The sequence below is a fragment of the Ceratotherium simum genome, chromosome 21 (genome assembly GCF_057802395.1).
Source record: "Ceratotherium simum simum isolate JZ-2026a chromosome 21, ASM5780239v1, whole genome shotgun sequence".
In the NCBI taxonomy this organism is placed as follows: domain Eukaryota; kingdom Metazoa; phylum Chordata; class Mammalia; order Perissodactyla; family Rhinocerotidae; genus Ceratotherium; species Ceratotherium simum.
In genome coordinates, this window is record NC_141920.1 from 47206585 (window position 1) to 47228674 (window position 22090).

At 40.2% G+C, this 22090-nt stretch overlaps 1 protein-coding gene across 1 annotated transcript; it reads left to right on the forward strand.

Moving 5' to 3' along the window:
- The first annotated feature begins 494 nt into the window (after positions 1-494).
- LOC147914307 (uncharacterized) lies at positions 495-21336 on the forward strand. Its single transcript, XM_087444907.1, has 3 exons — positions 495-651; positions 1034-1118; positions 20310-21336. Exons 1-3 carry the CDS (start codon positions 559-561, stop codon positions 20483-20485), a joined length of 354 nt encoding a protein of 117 aa, XP_087301033.1. The 5' UTR covers positions 495-558; the 3' UTR covers positions 20486-21336.
- Positions 21337-22090: the final 754 nt, after the last annotated feature.

Below are 22090 nucleotides of genomic sequence, written 5' to 3' on the forward strand. Positions count from 1 at the left end.
GTTGTTAGGCTCGGGGTATTACAATTGCTATAAGCCTCCAGCCTTTAGGTCTCTTGTCAGCTCTCTGAGGATTGCAGCTGGGTGGGGCTGGCCTCAGGCAAGGGAGCACCCAATTGTTTCAGGCTTTGGAAGGTGGGGCAAACCCTCTATGTGGGTCTTTGAGAAGCACAAGACTTCTGCAGCTGACAAGCCCTGCCGCCCACAGGTCCACACACATAGTCAACACAGTCCTGCCCTGTGGGCGTGACCCGACCTCCTGAAGTGGATCCAGTCTCCCCACGGCAGGAGCCTCACACACTCCAGCACTGCCCCACATTCTCCACCTGCTCCTTGTGCACACCCTGCCCCACTGATGTCAGCTCAGTTGCCAGGCTGCAGAGAATCCAGTCACCAATCTATGCAGGCCCACAAGTTGCCTGAGGGCTTGTTGTTGGGCGGGGCCAGTCTCTAGGCTGGGCTGCCTGCCCTGGCTGAGCTGGATTAAATTGGCGCTCTAGTGGCTGGGGCAGACCTGGGCTAGCAGGCCCCAGGGAGAACTCCAATGGCGTCTGTGTCAGCATGCCGACACCAGGCCACAACAATGGCCGCTGCCAATGTCCCAGTCCCTGGAGATGTCTCACCTCTCACTGCAATGCACTCAGAGCATATCAGGTGAGTCTCTTTTCAGCAAAGCACTGTGCACCTTTCTTTCTGGTGATTTTTGGTTGCTTTCTGAAATGGGTGAGTTTGCGTGTGGGCCCTTTAAGAGCCAGTTTTAATTTCTTTGTGAACCAGCTTTTCTGGGAGTACTCCCCAATGTTTTAGTAGCAGGCAAAGTCAGATATTATGCCACTTGTCTCGATTGTGCTGGCTCCACAAAGTGCCTACAGTGGGGCAGCTCCCGGCTCAGGGCCCCACTCCTCCAGGGAGGCTGCGTACCTGTGGGCTGTTCCCGGGCGGTCGTGAAGCTGGCGGCTTGTGAAGGCGGCATTTTTCGTCTCCAGAAGGGAGTTTCTGCCTCTTTCACCTCATTTAGGATTGTCCTTTGTTGCAGGAGTTCCTCTTATCCAGCTTTCAGTTCTGTCTCGGGGGTAATTTTTCCATGAGTAGCTGTAAATTGGCTGTGTCCGCGGGAAGAGGTGAGTTCCAAGTCTGCTTACGCCGTCTTGACTTCTCTCTCCCACCCTACGTCTTTTAACAGGAGCACTTAGTCCATTGACATTTAAAGCAGCTATTGATAAGTATGTACTTACTGCCTTTTTTTGACTTTTTTTCTCAGTGTTTTAGTAGTTCTTCTCTGTTCCTTTCTTCTTCTCTTGCTCTCTTCCCTTGTGGTTTGATGGCTTTCTTTAGTATTATGTTTGGGTTCCTTTTCTTAGTTTTTTGGTATTTGTTATACGTTTCTGGTTTGTAATTACCATGGGGTTCATATATAGTAACCTATGTCTATAGCAGTCTATATTAACTTGATGACCTATTTAGTTTGACCTCTGTCTGAAAGCTCTACTCTTTTACTCCCCTCCTCCCACATTTTGTGTTTTTGATATCATATCTAACCTCCTTTTTGTGCATTTGTATCCATTACCCTCTTATCATGGAAATAGATAATTTTTCCTATGTGTGTTCTTCTCTTTCCCCATTAAATAAGTCCCCCTAGCATTTCTTGTAGGACTGGTTTCTTCATGATAAACTCCTTTAATTTTTCTTGTCTGGGAAACTCTTTATCTCTCCTTGCATTCTGAATGATAACCTTGCTGGGTAGAGTATTCTTGGCTATAGGTTTTTTCCTTTTAGCACTTTAAATATATCATGCCACTCCCTTCTAGCCTGTAAGGCTTCTGCTGAGAAGCAAGCTGATAGCCTTATGGGGTTTCCTTTGAGTGTAACTTGTTGTCTTTCTCTTGTGGCTTTTAGGATTCTCTCTTTATCTTTAATTCTGGACATTTTAATTATGATGTGTCTTGGTGTGGGCCTCTTTGAGTTTATCTTGTTTGGTGCTCTCTGTGCTTCTTGTACCTGGATGTCTGTTTCCTTCCTTAGGTTAGGGAAGTTTTCAGCTATTATTTCTTCAAATAGATTCTCTGCCCCTTTGTCTCTCTCTTCTCCTTCTGGGACACATATAACATGGATGTTAGTGCACTTGGTGTTGTCCCAGAGGCCCTTTAGACTGTCCTCACTCTTTGTAATTCTTTTTTCTTTTATCTATTCATCTTGGGTGATTTCCTCTAGTCTTTCGTCCAGCTTGCTCCATTCTTCTCTACTCTGCTTTTAAGTCCCTCTAGTGAATTTTTCATTTCCAGTATTGTATTTTTCATTTCAGATTGGTTCTTTTTTATATCTTCCATTTCTTTGTTGATGTTCTCATTGAGTTCATCCGTTCTTCTCCCAAGATCAGTGATCATGCTTATGACTCTTTGAACTCTCTGTTGGGTAGGTTGCTCATTTCTGTTTCATTTAGTTCCTTTTCTGAGGTTTTGTCCTGTTCCCTTATTTGGAATGTATTCCTTTGCCTCCTCATTTTGCCTCTTTCTCTGTGCTTCTATCTTTGTGTTAGGTAGGTCAGCTATATCTCCTGATCTTGGAGAGATGACCTTATGTAAGTGATGCCTTATGAGGCTCAGCAGTGTGCCTTCCTCTCATCACCAGTTCCAAGTGTTCTAGGTGTGACCCCCGTGTGGGCTATGTGTGTCCTTCTGTTATGGCAGGGTTGTTCTTGCTGTAGGTGCCCACAGAGGCTGAGCTGTCCCCCTGGCTGGCAGGTTGTAATGCTCAGCTTTGTGTGGTTGTTGTGGACACTTCAGTTCTTTATTGGGTGTGGGGAGCCCCAGCACAGTTGGCTGCAAGGTCTAATAGCACATTCCTGTTGCAGTTTTTCTATTATGTGTGTAGAACCCCAGTGTGGCTGTTTGTTAGGCTCGGGGGCTTACAATTGCTTTAGACCTCTGGCCTATAAGGCTCTTGTCAGCTCTCTGAGGATTGTAGCTTGGTGGGGCTGGCCTCAGGCATGGGATCCCCCAGTTGTTTCAGGCTTTGGAAGGTGGGGCTGATCCCCTATGTGGCTGTTTGAGAAGCACAAGTCTTCTGCAGCTGAGAAGCCCCGCCACCCTCAGGGCCACACACACAGTCAACACAGTCCCGCCCTGTGCATGAGCCCCAACCCTCTGAGGTGGACCTAGTTACTCCAAGCCAGGAGCCCCACTCACTCCACCAATGCCCCACACACTCCACCCATTCCTTGCACTCGCCATGCCCCACAGAGGTGGACCCACTTGCCAGACTTCAGAGAATCCAGACAGCTTGCTTAGCAGGCCCATAAGTTGCCCAAGGGCTTGTTGTTGGGTGTGGCCAGTCCCTAGGGCAGGCTGCTTGCCTTGGTTAGCTGGATTAAATTGGCGCTCTAGTGGGTGGGGCAGACCCTGGGCTTCCAGGCCATGGGGAGAACTCCAGTGTCATCTGCCAGCATCTGTGTTAGCATGTCCATAGAAGGTCACAACAATGGCTGCCACCAATGTCCCAGTCCCTGGAGAGGTCTCACCTCTCACTGAGATGCACCCAGAGCCTATCAGGTGAGTCTCTTTTCACCAAAGCCCTGTGCACCTTTCTTTCTGGTGACTTTAGGTTGCTTTCTGAAATGGGTGAGTTTGTATGTGGGCTCTTATAAGAGCTAGCTTTAATTTCTTTGTCGCCCAGCTTTTCTGGGAGTATTCCCTGTTGTTAGTAGCCAGCAAAGCCAGATATTATGCTACTCATCTTGGTTGTGCTGGGCCTAAAAAATTCCTGTAGCAGGAATGCTCCCTGGCTCAGGTCCCCCACTCCTCCAGGGAGGGCTGTGTATCTTTGGGTTGCTCCTGGGCTGCCTTGAAGCATTGTGGCTTGTGAAGGTGGCATTTTTCCTCTCCAGAAGGGAATTTCTGCCTTTTCCACCTCAATTAGGACTGTTGTTTGTTGCAGGGGTTCCTCTTATCCAGTTTTCAGTTCTTTCTCAGGGGTAGTTTTCACAAGAGTAGCTGTAAATGGGCTGTGTCCCTGGGAGGGGGTGAGTTCAGAGTCTGCCTATGCCACTGTCTTGACTTTTCAAATTCTAGATATTTTGACATAGAGGCTCAAGAGGAATTTATTATATGATGCAAAAAATAAAAGCTTGATTATACATTTATTCTTTCTCTATCTTGATTTATAAAGGATATGAAGCAATTTATTAATAAATATATTTGTGTACTTTAAACATTTAGTAAGAATCAGGACCTCATAAAAAAGGATCTTATATAAAGAGTACAACACCAAATCAGCTCAATTAAGGTAACTCTGAGGGGTGTGAGCAAAATAATATGGTCCAGATATGTAGCCTTCTGATATTCTAGGAATGAACTCCATGCTTTTCAAAGAAGACTTCATAGAAACCACAACATTGTTTGACAGTCTGGTTATTAGAAAGTTCTTATGTTGAGACTAACTGTGTCGCTGTAGTTTGCAGGTATGAGTCCTAGTTAGTCCTTTGATGCCAAGCTGTAAGTCTAGTCTCTTCCCATAAAGCTCTCTAAATATAAGAAGATATTATATTATTATCATATTATCTTATGTTGTCTCCTTTTCATACAAAAAATCCCCCAGAACAAAAAAAATCTGGAATGAGCATATATGATTGTATTAACCAAGAATTTATTAAGTGATTACTCTATGCTTAAGACTGTCCTAACTGCTTTATAAAATTGAGAAGGGAGCCCCTCTGATACCAGAGAGAGGAAACTTATTCTGTCATCCATATCCTGATCTTGAAACAGTACTTTTAAATTATATGTACATATATATGTTTATATATATGCTTGTGAATGTACACGAATTTTATATATATATTATATTATACATATATATATGCTTGTGAATATGTATGAATTTTATATATATTATATTATATATATAATATATATGAAATGCATGCCGGGTTCTAAACAATTACTAATGAACTTTTTAGAACATATCCCGTTTATAAGGTGGAGATGAAGCTAAAATCCTAAAACCCACTAACATTTATTAATCTTTTGCTAATGTGCTAGGTATGTTCATGAACTTTAGGTGTTTATCTCATTTAATAGTTACAATAGAAGAAAACTTAAAATGTGGTCAATATTGACGGTGAATTCAAGTGAAAAATATTCTGAAAAGGAGTGGGAAAGAGATCTCAAAGATAATTGTTTATACTGCTTTTCTGCATCTCTACAAGGTTGATAGGTCAGGATTTATGCAATATTTGAGTAGTTATTGTTACTATTCTTACGTTGTTAGACTATTTTGATGGCTATTTAGACAAAGTTTACGAACTCACTCTTCAACTGGATATTTGTTTTTCTTTCTTTTTCTTTTCTTTTTTTTTTTTTTGTGAGGAAGATCAGCCCTGAGCTAACATCCATGCCAATCCCCCTCTTTTTGCTGAGGAAGACCAGCCCTGAGCTAACATCTGTTGCCAATCCTCCTCCTTTTTTTCCCCTTTTTCTCCCCAAAGCCCCAGTAGATAGTTGTATGTCATAGCTGCACATCCTTCTAGTTGCTGTATGTGGGACGCGGCCTCAGCATGGCCGGAGAAGCGGTGTGTCGGTGCGCGCCCGGGATCTGAAGCCGAGCCGCCTGCAGCGGAGCGCACGCACTTAACCGCTAAGCCATAGGGCCAGCCCCTGGATATTTGTTTTGTATACATTTCCTTTATGCGAACGGTAGAAAGTTTTGAAGTTTCAAGTGGCTGTAAATAGAGCTAACAGAGCAGTGATAAAAGGTGTTTCTTTCCTATGGTTACTACAGTAATAAAATAATTTCCTTAGAAAAATAATATAATTTCTCAGGTTATAGTGAAATAAATATTTGATTTGTAGATTATAGGTGTTAATTATTGACATCAGCCAAATATTATTAAAGTTATTGAAGTAATAAATAAATAGAAGCTTGTTGCAAAATAATTCAAAATAATGTGGAAGTATATAGAGCAATTCTGTGCAATGGAAATACAATGTGAGCCACATATATAATTTAAAATTTTCTAGTAGCTACATTAAATAAAGTAAAAAGAAACAGGTGAGAGTAAATAAAAATATATTTTATTTAACTCAGTATACCCAAATATTATTCTTTCAGTATATCACCCACATAAAAATTATTAAGGCATTTTTTTTTGTGCTAAGTCTTTGTAATTTTACACTTGCTACACATCTCAATTTGTACTAGCTACATTTCAAGTGCTTAGTACTGGTGTGTTGCTCATGACTATGGTATTGAGAAGTGTAGCTCCAAAGCGGGGATCAGGAAACTATGGCCTCCGGGCCAAGTCTGACCCTGCACATGTTTTTGTATGGCCCAGGAGCTAAGAATGGTTTTTACATTTTTAAATGGTTGAAAAATAAAATGAATAATAATATTTTGTGATGCATGAAAATTATTTGAAATTCGAATTTCAGTGTTCATAAATAAAATTTTATTGACCATAGCCACACTCCTTCCTCAGTGTTAAGAGCTGAGTAGTTGCGGGCCGGCCCCGTGGCTTAGTGGTTAAGTGCGCGATTTCCGCTGCTGGCAGCCCGGATTCGGATCCCGGGTGCACACCGATGCACCACTTCTCCAGCAATGCTGAGGCCGCGTCCCACGTACAGCAACTAGAAGGATGTGCAGCTATGACATACAACTATCTACTGGGGCTTTGGGGGGAAAAAATAAATAAATAAAATAAAAAAAAAAAAAAGAGTAGTTGCAACCGAGACCATATTTTAGCCCACAAGCCTAAAATATTTGCTTGCTTGCCCTTTTACAGAAAACGGTGGTCAACCTCTGCTAGAGTGCAAGTGAAAATCTCCTTCACAAATACACAATCTCACACGTCTCCAGAAGTAATCACTATTAAGGGTTTTCTGTGTGTTTTTTTAGATGTTTTCCTATATATGTCACACACATATATATATTCTCTAGTTTTATTTCCTTATGTATCTAGAACTTATATTCACACAAAAAAATGTAATGGTATCATTACATGTATACAGTAGTCCCCCCTTATTTGCGGGGGTTATTGAGTATTTCCTTCATGACAGAAAATGAACATTTTAGGCCTTTAATTCTTTGTCTATAAATAGGAAAATTCCACCTATGTTATGGAGTTGGTATGCAAAGTTAGTAATAATTTAGAGCTAATGAAAAATTACCTCGCACAGAGCAGATGTTCAGTCTAGAGCAGCTATTGTGACTGTGTCCAAGACCCCCAGTGGATCCCTGAAACCTTGGATAGTACTGAGCCCTATATATACTATGTTTTTTCCTATACATACATAACTATGATAGTTTATAAATTAGATGCAGTGAGAGGTTAACAACAATAACAATAAAATAGCACAATTATGACAATATACTGTAATGAAAGTTATGTGGATGTGGTCTCTCTGTCTTTCAGTCCAAACCTATTCCTGAATCTGTGTAACCATCCCTTACTTGCAGTAAGTGACTTGGTGTCACTCGTCTCAGAGGATCCCTTGCTGAAGTCTTCGTATAGGTGCAATGCTTCCTGGTGCAACACTTTGCTGTCAGTGGGAACACATTTTCTCTTCATGTTTTTCCACTCACAATTTTAATACCTTTTCCATCTTAGCTAAGAACGTTATCTCACACTGTGGTCTTAACTTTTGCAGTTTGATGTGGGACAGCCAAACTAGCACAAATTTCTTTTTCCTTCTTTCCAACTTCATGGATAGAAGATTTGTTCTTACCATAGATCTTAGTGACCTTAGCATATGATTTTTTTTCTCATTAAGTTGAGAACTTTCACCTTTTCACTTAAAAGAAACACTTTACAGCTTCTCTTTGGCATATCTGAATTGCCAGCGTCACTACTCTTGCGCTTTGGGGCCATTGTTAAGTAAAATAAGGGTGACTTGAACACAAGCACTGCGATACTGCAACAGTTGATCTAATAACCGAGATGGCTAAGTGACTAAGGGGCGGGTAGCGTATACAGCATGGATACGCTGGACAAAGGGATAATTCACATCCTGAGTGGGACAGAGCGAGACAGTGCGAGATTTCATCACACTATTCAGAATGGCATTCAACTTAAAACTTAGGAATTGTTCATTTCTGGAATTTTCCATTAATATTTTTGGACAGTGCTTACCGAGGGTAACTGAAACTGCAGAAAGTGAAGTCGTGGATAAGTTTTCTGTATTCTGATTTCCTTTCTTCACTTAACTATATTTTATATCAATTTCCACATCAGTACTTGTACATATGTTCCTTGTCAGTACAAGTAAGTGTTTTCATGGCAGTGCACATAGATGTTCATCATTCTTTCTAATGATCACATTATATACCATGATATGGTTTACTATATGTTATTTTATCAGTCTCCTGTTAATGAGTTTAATCTCTTTCCTTTCCTCTCCTCTCATCCCCTCCCTCCCCTTCTCTTTCTCTCCCTCTCTTTTTCTATTACAAACAGTGCTGCAGTGAATATATTTGCAGATCTTTGTGTATTGGTACAAATATTTCTGTAGGATAGGTTTCTAGAAGTAAAATTGGATTAGAGGGGTAAGTTTATTATACATTTAGTAGAAGTTGCTAAATTACTCTCCAAAAAGACTATCAATTTACATGTCAGCAGTGTATGATGTACACTTTTTTCCTCACATCTCTCACCAACACTAGATAATCATTAAAAACTTTTTTACCAGTCTAGTTTTATGTACATAATTTAGTATCTCTTTAATATTCTTCTATTTACTAAAGTACTGTTGCTCATTTTAAAAACCAAAAAGAAAAGAAAATTAACCAAGTAAAATATAAAGTGTAAGGGCAAAGTCCCCTGAAATAACATCCAGAAATAACCACTCTTAAATAAATATTCAAGCTAGAAATTTTAGCTTAGGACTGTAATATATTTGTTGCATTTTCATCCTTGTTATTTTTCTTTGAGAGAAAATGACATAGTAAAAAGCAATTATGCTTTAGAATTAGACTTCAGTTGACTTCTTCTCTACCAAACTGTAAAATTTGGTGGCAAAGTTTACTTAACCTTTCTGAACTCAGTTTTCTCATCTGTAAAAATGTGACGGTTAAATTAAATAGGTTTAAGTAATAGATGAAATCACCTATCATAGCTGTTTCATAAAATGTTTGCTTTGTTTATTGTTTCTCTTGCCTTCACTCGCTGCTTTCTTTCTGAGAACAACAAAAGCTACAGTATTTTGCTACTGAAGGACACCTCTGTAACTAGCATAGTATTTTGCATATAAAAAGGACATATTTCCTAAAATACCATGTTTTATTGCAGAAGTTGGCAACCCACGATATGTCAAAGGAGATAGTTGAGAAGTAATATTAGTATAGTGATGGATCTGGACTTGTGGAGAGAAAGATTTATTCCTTTGAGAACTGAGTCTTCTCTCTATCACCTCACACCTCCCCTTCACTTAATCTCCTCTTGTTCCATAACGTTCTACAGCCAAAAGTTTGAATATTGTTATCCTTCCTTTTGGGAAAACATGAATCTTCAGGCATAAAGGAAATATCTTTCTTTTTTCCTTTTGGAAGAAAATCAACTGGATAATCCTGGAATCAACCACACTGAAAAGTTTCTTATGCAGATAATTTGCCTTTGGAAAGTTCTATGCCAAGGCAGAAATACCTTGAAGGTTATGTCTTGGAAAACCCTAGGTGAGGACTCTGCAATATTTAACATATTGTGTGCTACTGGAGGACGTCTCTGTAAATAGCACAGTAATTTGCATAAAAATTTATTCCAGTATTGTTTGGCTGCTAAACTAACAACTGCAGAATCTGTGTCTAGAGGTGGAATGGCTTTTACCCCTTTTCCACACCTACATGAATATGTGCTCTATCCACTCAGTCCGTCATCCAGTAAGCATTTGTGGATTGCCCACCACATTCCAAGCTATAGATACGGAGAGAAAGACAGGACAGGTTCTTTCCTCAATGAAGCCCCCGTGGTAGGACAGGTAAGGGGGAAGGAGAAAGAGATAAGTAAGCCAACATTTTCAATTTATTTTAAAAAGTGCTGTGGTAGTTATGCATGATGGGCTATGGAAGTACAAAGGAGGGACCGCTAACTCAGTCTGAAGAGAGGACGTGTGTTGTGGAGGATCAAGGAAGGTGACCCGGCTAAAGTGATATATGGGATGAATTTTACAGATCAGGGAGTTAGAAGGTGGAAATGGTATTCCAAAAGAGCATGTTCAAAGGCACAGAGGCAGTTTAAGTCAATGAACATTTAATGAATGTCTACCATGTGCCAAGCCCAAGAAAACATGGAGTGTACAGGGAATGGCAAGTGGCTACATGTGACTGGAGCATAAAATACAAATTGGGAATTAGTGGAGGTAGGACTGGAAAGTTTGGCAGGAGCTAAATCATGAAGAGCATCGTACACTATGCTAAATAACTTGGACTTTATCCATAGAGAGCAAAAAGACTGGATTTATGTTCCAGAAATTTGTACTGGTGTCAGTATAGAGAATGAATTCAGGAATACTAATGCTGGAGGCAGGGCATCCAATTAGGAGACTATTATAAAAACATGCAAGAATGAGGGCTTGAGCTGAAGCAGCATCCATGGAAATGGAGAAGGCCAGATATGAGAGAGATTCGAGAAGTGGAATAGGTAGGTCTGGAAACCTAGGAGTCACTATATACAAATCTCTCTCCCTTATCCTTCTGTAGCAGTTTTATTCCTGTTAACTTAGTAAGTTAAAAAAATATGCAGCCCCACGTAGAAATTCATGCCACTAATTTGCATTTAAACTTGTATTATTTACAACTGTTTTTAGTTGCAGATTACAGGAACCTAACTTGAAGTAGCTTATGTGAAGAAGGGGATGTATTTGAATGATACTGGGGTTGGTCTCATCCAGCATGCAGCTAGCTGGATGTCAGGGACAAATGGAACCAGAAACTCAAATGTCACCACGGCACTCATTTCCTGACGTCTCTCTGCATGTTGGTGGTGTCTCTTCTACTACAGATCAGTTTCCTCTATCTTGCAAGAAATGGCCAGCAACAGCTTCTGGGCCTTCCATTCTGTGGTTCCCTCTTCAGAGAGTGACTTCTACTCTAATCCTAAAAAGGACAGATTGGCTCAGCTTGGGACAAGTGCTCACCCACTGTGGCCACAGTTCTATTATAGGCAGCCACCGCTAGATGTATAGGGTTCAAGATATGTGTGTGTTTGAGAGGGGGTGCAGAGAGAACAGCCCCCAACTGGAGGGAGGGGCAGGATAGACAAAACATGGCCACCAAAACTTTGCTGTCAAATCCAACAGATTTCCTCCAGTACCTTTTCTTTGACTTCTGTGCTATAACTGGTGCTACTGACCATCTTTACTTTCTGGAAAACATCTGCCTTAGTTTCTGTTACTGCTTCCCTTCTGACTTAATGCTCGTTCTATATTCCTATACTGATTCCCCTTCCTTTTCTTGCCCCTCATAGTTAATGATGTTCAAAACTCAGTCCATGATATTCTGATCAGTAGATCTCAAATTTTTGTTTGATAGATCTCAAGCTGGTTGCTGCCACCACATTCCCCTGTCTTTACTTTTTCTGGATATGCAGCAGGGAGCGGTGGAGTGCAGTTGGCTATTGCCACTTCTCTTCCAGTTTCCACCAGACACTTGACCACTAGCTCACATCTCTGTTGATCTCATGGATTAAAGGAAGTAAAGAGCCAGTCTTTTCAGAAAGACTCGATTCCCCTGCTTTACTTTCAGAAAATCCATTGTTCTCATGGTTTTAGTAACATCTGTCTGTGAATGACTATTTCCTAACCATCCTACTTCCAGGATACATCTTGTGATCAGTCAGGCTGGTCTTGTTATCCCGTGGACACTGCAAGCATAGTTCTGCCTCCTTGTCTTTGTTCCTGTTCTCCCAACAATCCATATGGTATTCACATATCAAGGCCCAGCTTAAATTCTCTCTTCCATAAAGACTTTCCCGGCCACTCCAGCCCTTTTGATCTCTCTCTCTCTCTCTACTGATGCCCTATTCCAACTTATAATTTCTATTACATGATTAAATTTATCAATTACATTTATCATTTTTGTTATTTTGTCATTGTTGGAGAGCATTATGTGGAAAGACCTGGATTCTTTTTTCTTTAATGAGATATATTTGACATATAACATTGTATTAGTTTTAGATGTACAACATAATGATTTGATACATGTATATATTGTGAAATGATCACCACAATAAGTTAACATCATCTTCACACAGTTACAAATTTATTTTTTCTTGTGATGAGAAGTTTTAAGATCTAATCTTTTTTTTTTTTTTTCGAGGAGATCAGCCCTGTGCTAACATCTGCCAATCCTCCTCATTTTTTGCCGAGGAAGACTGGCCCTGGGCTAACATCCATGCCCATCTTCCTCTACTTTATGTGGGACGCCGCCACAGCATGGCCTGACAAGTGGTGCGTCGGTGCGCGCCCAGGATCCGAACAGGCAAACTCCGGGCTGCTGCAGCGGAGCGCGCGCACTTAACCGCTTGCGCCACTGGGCTGGCCCCGTTAAGATTTAATCTTTTATCGGATTTATCCAACTTTCGGATATACAGTATAGTACTATTAACTATAGTCACTATGCTGTAAATTACATCCCTAGGACTTATGTACCTTATAACTGGAAGTTTGTACCTTTTGATCACCTTCACCCATATCCCCTACCCCGCTATTCCACCTCTGGCAACAACCAATCTGATCTCTGTGTCTATGGGTTTGTTTTTTTGTTTTTAGATTCCACATGTAAGTGAAATCATACAGTATTTGTCTTTTTCTGTCTGACTTATTTCACTTAGCATAATGCCCTCAAGGTCCATCCATGTCGTCGCAAATGGCAGGTTTTTCTTCTTTTTTATGGCTGAATAACATTTCATTGTATATGTATATGTACCACACCTTCTTTATCCATTCATCTGTTGATGAACTTTTTTTTTTTTTTTGGTGAGGAGGACTAGCCCTGAGCTAACATCCTATGCTAATCCTCCCCCCTTTTTTTTCCTTGAGGAAGAGTGGCCCTGAGCTAACATCCATGCCCATCTTCCTCTACTTTATATGGGACGCCGCCACAGCATGGCTTACCAAGCAATGCGTCGGCACGTGCCCAGGATCTGAACCTGCAAACCCAGAGCCACCGAAGTGGAGCACACGCACTTAACCGCTTGCGCCACCAGGCCGGCCCCTGTTGATGGACTCTTACATTGTTTCCGTGTCTTGGCTATTGGAAATAATGCTGCAATGAATATGGGGGTCCAGATATCTTTTTGAGATAATGATTTCATTTCCTTTGGATAAATATCCAGAAGTGGAATTGCTGGATCATATGATAGTTCTATTTTTAATTTTTGAGGAACCTCCATACTGTTTTCTATAGTGCCTGCACCGATTTACATTACCACCAACAGACTTCCCTTTTCTTGTCTTTTTGTCTTGTCCCTATTTCTTGTCTTTTTCATAATAGCCATTTTAACAGATGTGAGGTGGTATGTCATTGTGGTTTTGATTTGCATGTCCCTGATGATTAGTAATGTTGAGCAGCTTTTCATGTTCCTTCTGGCCATTTCTATGGATACTGATACCAGCTTTGATACTAGTTAGGAATATAAAATTGGGCAAGTGACTTGACCTCTCTGTGAGTTGGTTTTCACACGTGTAGAATAAAGGCACTGACTTGGTTCTGGAAAACAAAGGAAAATGTTACACATTTGATTCCATAGGAATTCAAAATTCCTTTGAAGCAAAATACATGACAAGCAAGGTTAAAAGACACATGACTGGCAAAAATGTGTGTAACGTATGTGAAAAGGATTAACATTCTACTATAAAAGTGCCTTCAAACAAATAACCCAGTAGAGAGTGGACGGTTCACAAAAGAAATTACACAAATGATTAATAACCACCTGAAAAGGTGCTTATTCCCCGCTAGTATTAGGGACTTGCAAATTAAAACACCATGAGAAGCCATTCCTCTCCCCTAGAAAGATTTACTTTCTATCTAGAGTTGGAGAATATAGAACCACAAAGGCACATTGTTGATAAGAGTATAAAGTGATATAGCTTTATACTCTGAAAATGTTAAATGTACATTTGATTTATCAAACTCATCTCCAGGACTGGATCCTGCAAAAATACTTGGACAAGGATATAGATAGATATATAGATATAGATATATATACTGTCCTGATAGCAGGACAATTTGTAGTATTATAAATAATATAAATTCCCATCAATAGGAAAATGCTAGGTAGTCACTGAAAAGAGTTGAGAGAGGACTGCATTCAGCTACATTCATAGCCATGAATAGATATCAATTATTTTGCAAGCTGCAAAACCATACAATATGATCTCATTTAAAAAAAAAAGAGAGAAAGTATCTGTATTTAAATATATACTTAAAACTTCATTGATCTGTTCATGGGCCTAGAAAATTATTTGGAAGGAGTCACACCAAAGAGTTACAAAGAGCTACCCTTAGGGATTGGAAGTAGGAGGAAGTGAAGGGAGGAATTTTCACTTTTTAAACATGGCTGCAATTGTTAAGATTATCTGTTTTCTTTTGTTTTGGTGAGGAAGAGTGTCGCTGAGCTAACATCTGTTGCCAATCTTCCTCTAATTTTATATGTGGGCTGCCACCACAGCATGGCTTGATAAGCAGTGTGTAGGTCCATGCTCAGGATCTGAACTTGTGAACCCTGGGCTGAAGTGGAGCATGTGAAACTTAACCACTACGCCACCGGGCTGGCCCCCAGATTATCTGTTTTCAATATGTTAATCTTATCTCTCTAATTAGTTAACTCTTTGGCTCCGGATAATGTCATCTCTTCCTCATAGCACTTACCATGGTGCTGATCATTTAAACACTTGACTTCACTCTCTTCTTGCTTGCGTGGTTTCTGACTAGTAGTCTGCTGTAATTTTTATCCTTATTCCTCTATAGTAAGGTTTCCCCTCACCCCCCTCTAGCTTCTTTCAAGATTTTCTTTTCATCTTTGGTTTTCTGCAGTTTGAATATTATATACCTAGGCATGAATCTTTTTGGTATTTATCCTATTCAGTGTTCTCTGAGCTTCCTGGATCTTTAGTTTGGTATCTGTCATCAATTTTGAAATATTCTTGGTCATTATTACTTCAAATATTTCTTCTGCTCTGTTCTCTCTTTCTTCTCTCTCTGGTACTCCAATTGTGTGTGTGTTATACCTTTTGAAATTGTCCCACAGTTCTTGGACGCTCTTGTCTTTTTCATTCTTATTTTCCCTTTGCATTTCAGTTTGGGAAGTTTTAATTGACATCTCTTCAAGCCCACTGAGTGGTTTTGATTTCTAGCATTTCCTTTTGATTCTTAGAGTTTCCATCTCTATGTTTATGTTATCCATGTTGTCTCCCTTGTTGTCTATTTTTTTTGCATTTGAGCTCTTAACATATTAATCACAGTTATTTAAAATTCCCTATATGATAAAAAATCTGTGCCATATCTGAGTTTGGTTCTGATGCTTGCTTTGTCTTTTCAGGCTGTCCTTTTTCTTGCCTTTTAACATCGCTTGTAATTTTTTTGTTGAAAATCAAACATTATGTATCAGGTAATAGTAACTGTGGTAAATAGGCTTTTAGTGTGAGGTTGTAATGTTAATATGGCTAGGAGTTGGGCTGTGTTTAATGTTTTCTGTAGTTATAGGCTCCAAAGGCTTCAAATTTATCTAGTATCCTGCTTTTGTATCTCCTGTTGTTTTAGGGCTTTACTAAGGATTCTTAAATAAAGTCTGTGTCTTGCAGCTCTTTCAGCTATAATCCATTGTTATTATACTGGAGCCCTGATGGTGTGGTGGTAAAGTGTAGGAGAGGGGAAGTGTTCTATAATCTTATGATTAAATCTCAGTCTTTTAGTGGGCCTGTGTCCGTGGATGTGACCTTTACAAATATCTCTTGGCTCCCCCAACCTTTGTGAGGCAGGGAAGCTAGAGAGGGCTGGAGTTGGAGAAATGCCCTTCCCCCAGGTTTGATAAGTCTCTGGTAAAGTTCTTCCCTCTGGAGAGTGGGCATTTGTAGGGGAACACTCTGGATGTATTTCACAGTGGTCACTTTTCCCCTCTCCCTGCTGCAGCCTTGAGAGGATCTTTCTTAGCTTTTTACCATAAGAACCTGGTGAGGTTTCTGGATGTAAAACTCACAGAAGTGTGGACCCCCCTAAGGCCACAGCCCCCAAAAGATTCTCACTCTTATGCTAGTCCACTCTCAGCCTCCAGCAGTTCATCAAATTTACCATTTAAGTGTCCCTACCAGTGTATGGCTCTAGCACTTCTGCTCCAGGTAAGCAGATTTCAGCTGTGACTCGCTGGGTTTCTTCATCTTGCCAGATTTCAAGGTGGCAGATAGCCTTGCATCCTCAATTCTCTAATGAGTCCAAGAAAAGACATTGATTTTCAGTTTATTTAGCTTCTTGCTTGTTGTCAAGAGGATAGTGATGGCTTCCAAGCTCATTACATGTTGGCGGTGAAATGTGCTGAGCGCTTAGTAGCCACTAAATAAACTGTTTATTAGACAGTAGGGTTTTGTGTATTTGTTTAAGAACTTTATTTTTTGTTCTGGGAATTGGCAACTTACAAATAAAAACACATGTAAATGAAAAATTAAAGCTGTCTACCAATGCTTAGAGAATTATAATGTGAAAGAGAGATGTGGTTTGTTCTCAATGGCATCAAAAGATCTATTAGTGGAAATTTTGTATATGTAGGCAGATCTTAATTCACTACAAGAACCTTCTAGGAAAATTGTTCAACAATGTTGGAAATGTAGTTTATGAATTTGAACATCCATTTCTTTTTGTTGTTGTTGTTTTTTGTTTTTTGTGAGGAGGACTAGCCTTGAGCTAACATCCCATGCCAATCCTCCTCTTTTTTGCTGAGGAAGATTGGCCCTGGGCTAACATCTGTGCCCATCTTCCTCTACTTTATATGGGACGCCGCCACAGCATGGCTTGAGAAGCGGTGTGTCAGTGCGCGCCCGGGATCTGAACCTGCGAACCCTGGGCCGAAGCGGAGCGCGCACACTTAACTGCTATGCCACCGGGCCGGCCCCTGAACATCCATTTCTAATTGTGAGTTGATTTGGGAATGCTGCTAAGTTTTTCCTTCTCCCCTGGGTGAGTATGTGAAAGCAGAAGCTGGGTGACAGATCCTCAGGTACTTACAGTGAAGGATGAACGATCTTGGATGAGAGGTGGCACTATATAACTTCCAGTGTGGAGATTCTTTGATTCTCAGACAATGTGTCCTTTAAACCTCCCAAAGGAGAAAAAGTCTATTAATTTTTGTCTAAATAGAGTTTAAAAAGTCCATTAGTTTTTGTCTAAGCAGAGTTTAAATCCATTTACACACTTATAATGGTGATAGCCTTTGAGGAAGCTGATGTACAGTGTCCTGAACCCCATTCTAGGTTTGCATGGTTTGGCATGGAGTTCCTCTGCAGTGAGAGATTGCGCATGTGTTACTAGCCCAGCCTGTAGCCATACATCTAAATGAGACCCCGGTGGGCAAATTTGCATGTATGTATAGTGCCGGGATGTTGCGACATTGCTCACAAGTGTGTCTGTGAGGCAGAGGAGAGAGAATATGCCTTGTGCACAACCTCCTGTGAAGTGACTTTCCCCTTATGCAGGAACTTATGTGTAGGGAAGAGATAGGCTAAAGATGTCTTAAGATTTATCTTCATTGCCGGGAAACTGCTGTGTGTAGCAAGCTTGCTGAAAATACAAAGCTTGTCTGCGGTATGGCTACTTTGTATTGCTTTTCACTAAAAGCTTTATTGTTAATGATAAAAGAGGGAAAGACCTTGGTTGGTTGGTTTACATCTTACTGTTTTATTTTGAAGAAACGTTCATGTTCCCAAAGGTTAAAAAATAAACCACGTCTTTTAAAAGTTGTTTTTAAGGGCTAAGAAATACCACTTTGAAATAATAATGTTTCTGAATTTTATATAATTCACATTCTGTGAACTCTATAAAATTCATTGGTTTTTTCCTCTAATCGACCCCAGATATCTTTATGAATGTATTTTTGTATGTTCTAGGAACCACTTATATTGACTTCAATATACTTATTAAGGAGCTGAGTTCAGAAAATTTAGGTTTTTGCCCAAGTCACATTTGATTGTTAGTGGCAGAGTTGACAGGTTTTATGTAAAGTGATCCTTTCTTAGCACTCAGAATTTAAAGTTTTTAAATTAAGGTATAATTTACATACATTAAAATTGACCTTTTTTAATGTTCAGTTCTGTGCTCATGTAACCACCACCACAATCAAAATGTAGACTATTTCCATGAACCAAAAGAAAAAACTCAACCTTGCCCTTTTAAAGTTTTGTATTTTACTTTTAGGTTTATGGTCCATTTTCAACTTTTGTGCGGAAGTATAGATCTAGTTATTTTACTTTTTTTCTTCCTCCCTCCCTCCCTTCCTTCTTGCCCTTCCTCTCTCTCTCCCTCCCTCCCTCCTTCCTTCCTTTCTTCCATAAGTGGATATCCAATTATTCAAGGACTATTTGTTGAATTGCTCTTTTGTTTTTATTGAAAATCAATTCACCATATATGTGCATGTCTAGAATTTCTAAGCTCTTGCTTCTATTTCATGGATCTATATGTCTATAAACTGGTACATTTTAAATTCTTTAGTGTGGTTAAGACCTAACTCTTATTGCCATCATTATCTCACTACTTACTTAAGCTGTGACAGGCCAAAAACGTACATAGCAAAGCTCTGTACATATATAGAGAGAGACTTTTTAAAATGTCTTACGTAACTGTAACGCATCGACATTTATATTTCAGAGCTAAAATACAGAGATTACATTTGGATCAACATCTTTGGTACTTATATCCTAAAACTACTTATGTTGCCAATATAATGAAATGAAAATGTTAACTTGTTTAGACCTGTCATATGAAAATATTTCAGATATCACAATGAAACCATTTATGCCATCCTGGTTGTCTCTGGTCCCACAATTACTTTCTAGTTTCTAGAAAATCTGTTTCAATATTAAAAGTATTCAAGAGTAAAACATTGCTAAGAAAGTAGAGATATTTCTTTCCCTAAACTCCTAGTAAAAGTCTCTTTGTTTTTGTCTAACTTCATCTTGTCTGGCCTGAGTTTGAGTTGCAGAGTATGCATCAAGATTGGAGGAACCCCAGCTTCTCCCTTGCCTACATCCAAAGCAACACTTCTTTGGTTCTTTTGACAAGAACTGTATTCTGCCAGGTGTACATTTCAACAATGTTGGAAATGTAGTTTATGAATTTGAACATCCATTTCTTTTTGTTGTTGTTGTTTGTTTTTTGTGAGGAGGACTAGCCTTGAGCTAACATCCCATGCCAATCCTCCTCTTTTTTGCTGAGGAAGATTGGCCCTGGGCTAACATCTGTGCCCATCTTCCTCTACTTTATATGGGACGCCGCCACAGCATGCCCTCCAAGCCCATATTTAGCTGTAGGTAAATTTTGTCTCTATTGTTGGGGGTGGTGGGAGTGCAGGGAGCAAGGGATGGAACACCAACCACTAAAAACTATGCTCCTTACACCTCCAGGGTCTGGGGTTCTAGATTAGTCACCCATTCCTGGGGTAACCAGGGCTGTAGAAGGGAGAACAATGAGAAGGGAAGTTTTTCACCTTGACCCAGAGAACCCTGAGCTACTCTGTTCTCTTCCCCAGTGACTCTTATTCTCGTATGAATAAGCACCGTCATTCGCAGACTGCAGCTACCTCCCACTCTGTACCATGCACATGACTAAGTACCGGATTCCAGAAAGTTGCAGCTAGGCTTACAGATAGGGACCTGCTAAGGGTCACACTAGGTTGCTTCCGTTATACTGTGGTGTTTCCTGCTCGCCAAAGCCTGGCTCCCCCTCTTCCAATTGACAGCTTGCAGAGTATGCCTCTGAAGGGGCGTTGCCCCAACATGCTTTGACAGCTCCCAGAGGGCAAGCCATTGCCCTTTTCTTGATGTCATTTCTCTCCCTCCCTGATAAAGTGAGTTGTCCTCCTTGCCATCCCCTCTGCCTAGGTCAGAGCACAACTCATTAGGCCAGCCTTGGGGGTTTACAGAGTTCCTCAGCACTTTGTGACACTCCCCCCCGCTCCGCCCCCATCCCCACCCCATCCCAGTGTTATAACAGAGCCTTTTATCTCCTTTCTCTTGAGGGCATTACAGCCAGGAATAACTAGCTGGGTGACACTAAATGAAAATGCTTTCTAAGCCTTCTGATTCAGCCACCCGCCCTCACTGTGCTCCTGTTTTCCTTATTTGTAGGGACTGCGGTAGCTGGAGAGCATCTCCCTGCACCCTTAATGACCCAGCACTTGGAGCAGCAGCCAGCTGGGGCCAGAAGAGAAGCTGATTTTACCTGCAGGCTTCATCACTTTGTTTGCTTTCCAAATTTCAGTCTTCTAGGGAGGCGCCTGTGCAAATGGTCTCAGGGCCTTTAGTCATGCCTCCCCTTGCCCTCTTTTCCAAGGCGTGACTCCCAGAGTCAGCCATTTTAAAATTTGGTGTGTAGTCTTCTAGATTCTTTTATGCGTTTTTAAAAACATACATAGGGTGATACTACACAGACTGTAGTCTTCTTTATTTACATCTGTGTTGATGGCATTTAGCATGTTCTCAGCTGCATGAAATTCCATTGTGTAGTTATAGCATGATTTACTTCACCAGAGCCATATTGACTGATGTTCACGTTGCTCCAATTTTCAGATATTGTGAACAACAGTCCCATGAACATCTGTGTACATACATCTTTGTGTACCTGAACAATGATTTGCTTAGGATGTATCTTTACAAGTGGAATTGACGAGGTTTATATTTTGGTACACACTACCCTTTAGAAAAGCAGCACCATTTATGCTCCTGCCAGCAGGACATAAGGATCACCTTTTCCCTACACTCTCGCCAGCCTTGGGTTTTATCATTCTTTTTCATCTACCTCAGACTATACCCATACCAGGGGAAACATAGTATTTATTGTTTCAGTTTATATCTCTTTGAATATTAATGGAGTTGGGTATCATTTCATATACTTAACAGTCATTTGGATTTTTCCTGTGAATTACCTGTTCACATCTTTTGTCTACTATAGTGTTCATCTTTTTTGTATTGAGTTGTAAGAGTTCTTTATGTAGTAAAGATATTAACTCTTTTTCTTGTGTGTATATTGTGGCTATTTCCCTGTTTGTTGTTTGTCTTCTAATTTTGATTCTAGTGTCTTTTGCCAAACTGACTTTAAAATTTTTATGCAGTCAAGTGTGTCGATATTTTCCTTCGTTCCTTCTGGTTTTTCACTCTTTTCCTACTCAAAGATTATAAAAATATTTACATTTATTCGTTGTTCCTAATGATTTTTAAAAATCTTCTAAGCATGAAGAATCTGTTTTGTAAAGGAAAGGAATATTGTAGGATGACTCCCTATGCTGAATGGATACGGGTACTATGAAGTCACTTCTTGGCAGGTCTAGTGAAATAGAATCTGATGAGTACCAGAGAAGTTGAATAGAACCAAGAGCCCAGTTTGATGATGTTGGTTGTGTCTACACAGTTGTTTATACAATTGCCCCAGATGTTTCATAAGTAAATAAAAGGTAGAACCTAGGATTCTCTTGTTATTAAGTTAAACAAATCTTTTGTTTCCAGTCTTGACCAAACATATACCAGTTTTATAAATTTTAGACCACTAACCAGTTGGCCTAGATTTTTCTGTATAAGCGGAAAGAAGCCTGGCTAACCAATATGTTATTAATTACTGTTGTAGTCACTCTGAGAAACAGAAAGGACACCCTCTCAAAATTTGTTTCAGATGTCGAGACTGATGACACCACACACACACCATGTGGATATGAAAAGGTTATTATGTGCATAATAGAGGTCTCTGGAAGAGTAGGGCAGGCATTCCAGGAGGTCTGAAATGGCTTGAGAGTAAGGAAAGGAGACTGGCTTATTTATTGTGCTTAGGGGTGGGGCTGGGGAGAGGGTTCCTGTGTGTGAGCAGGGACATGCCTGGTTTGAATCTTCCTCTGGCGTCAAAGGAGCGGACACCATCA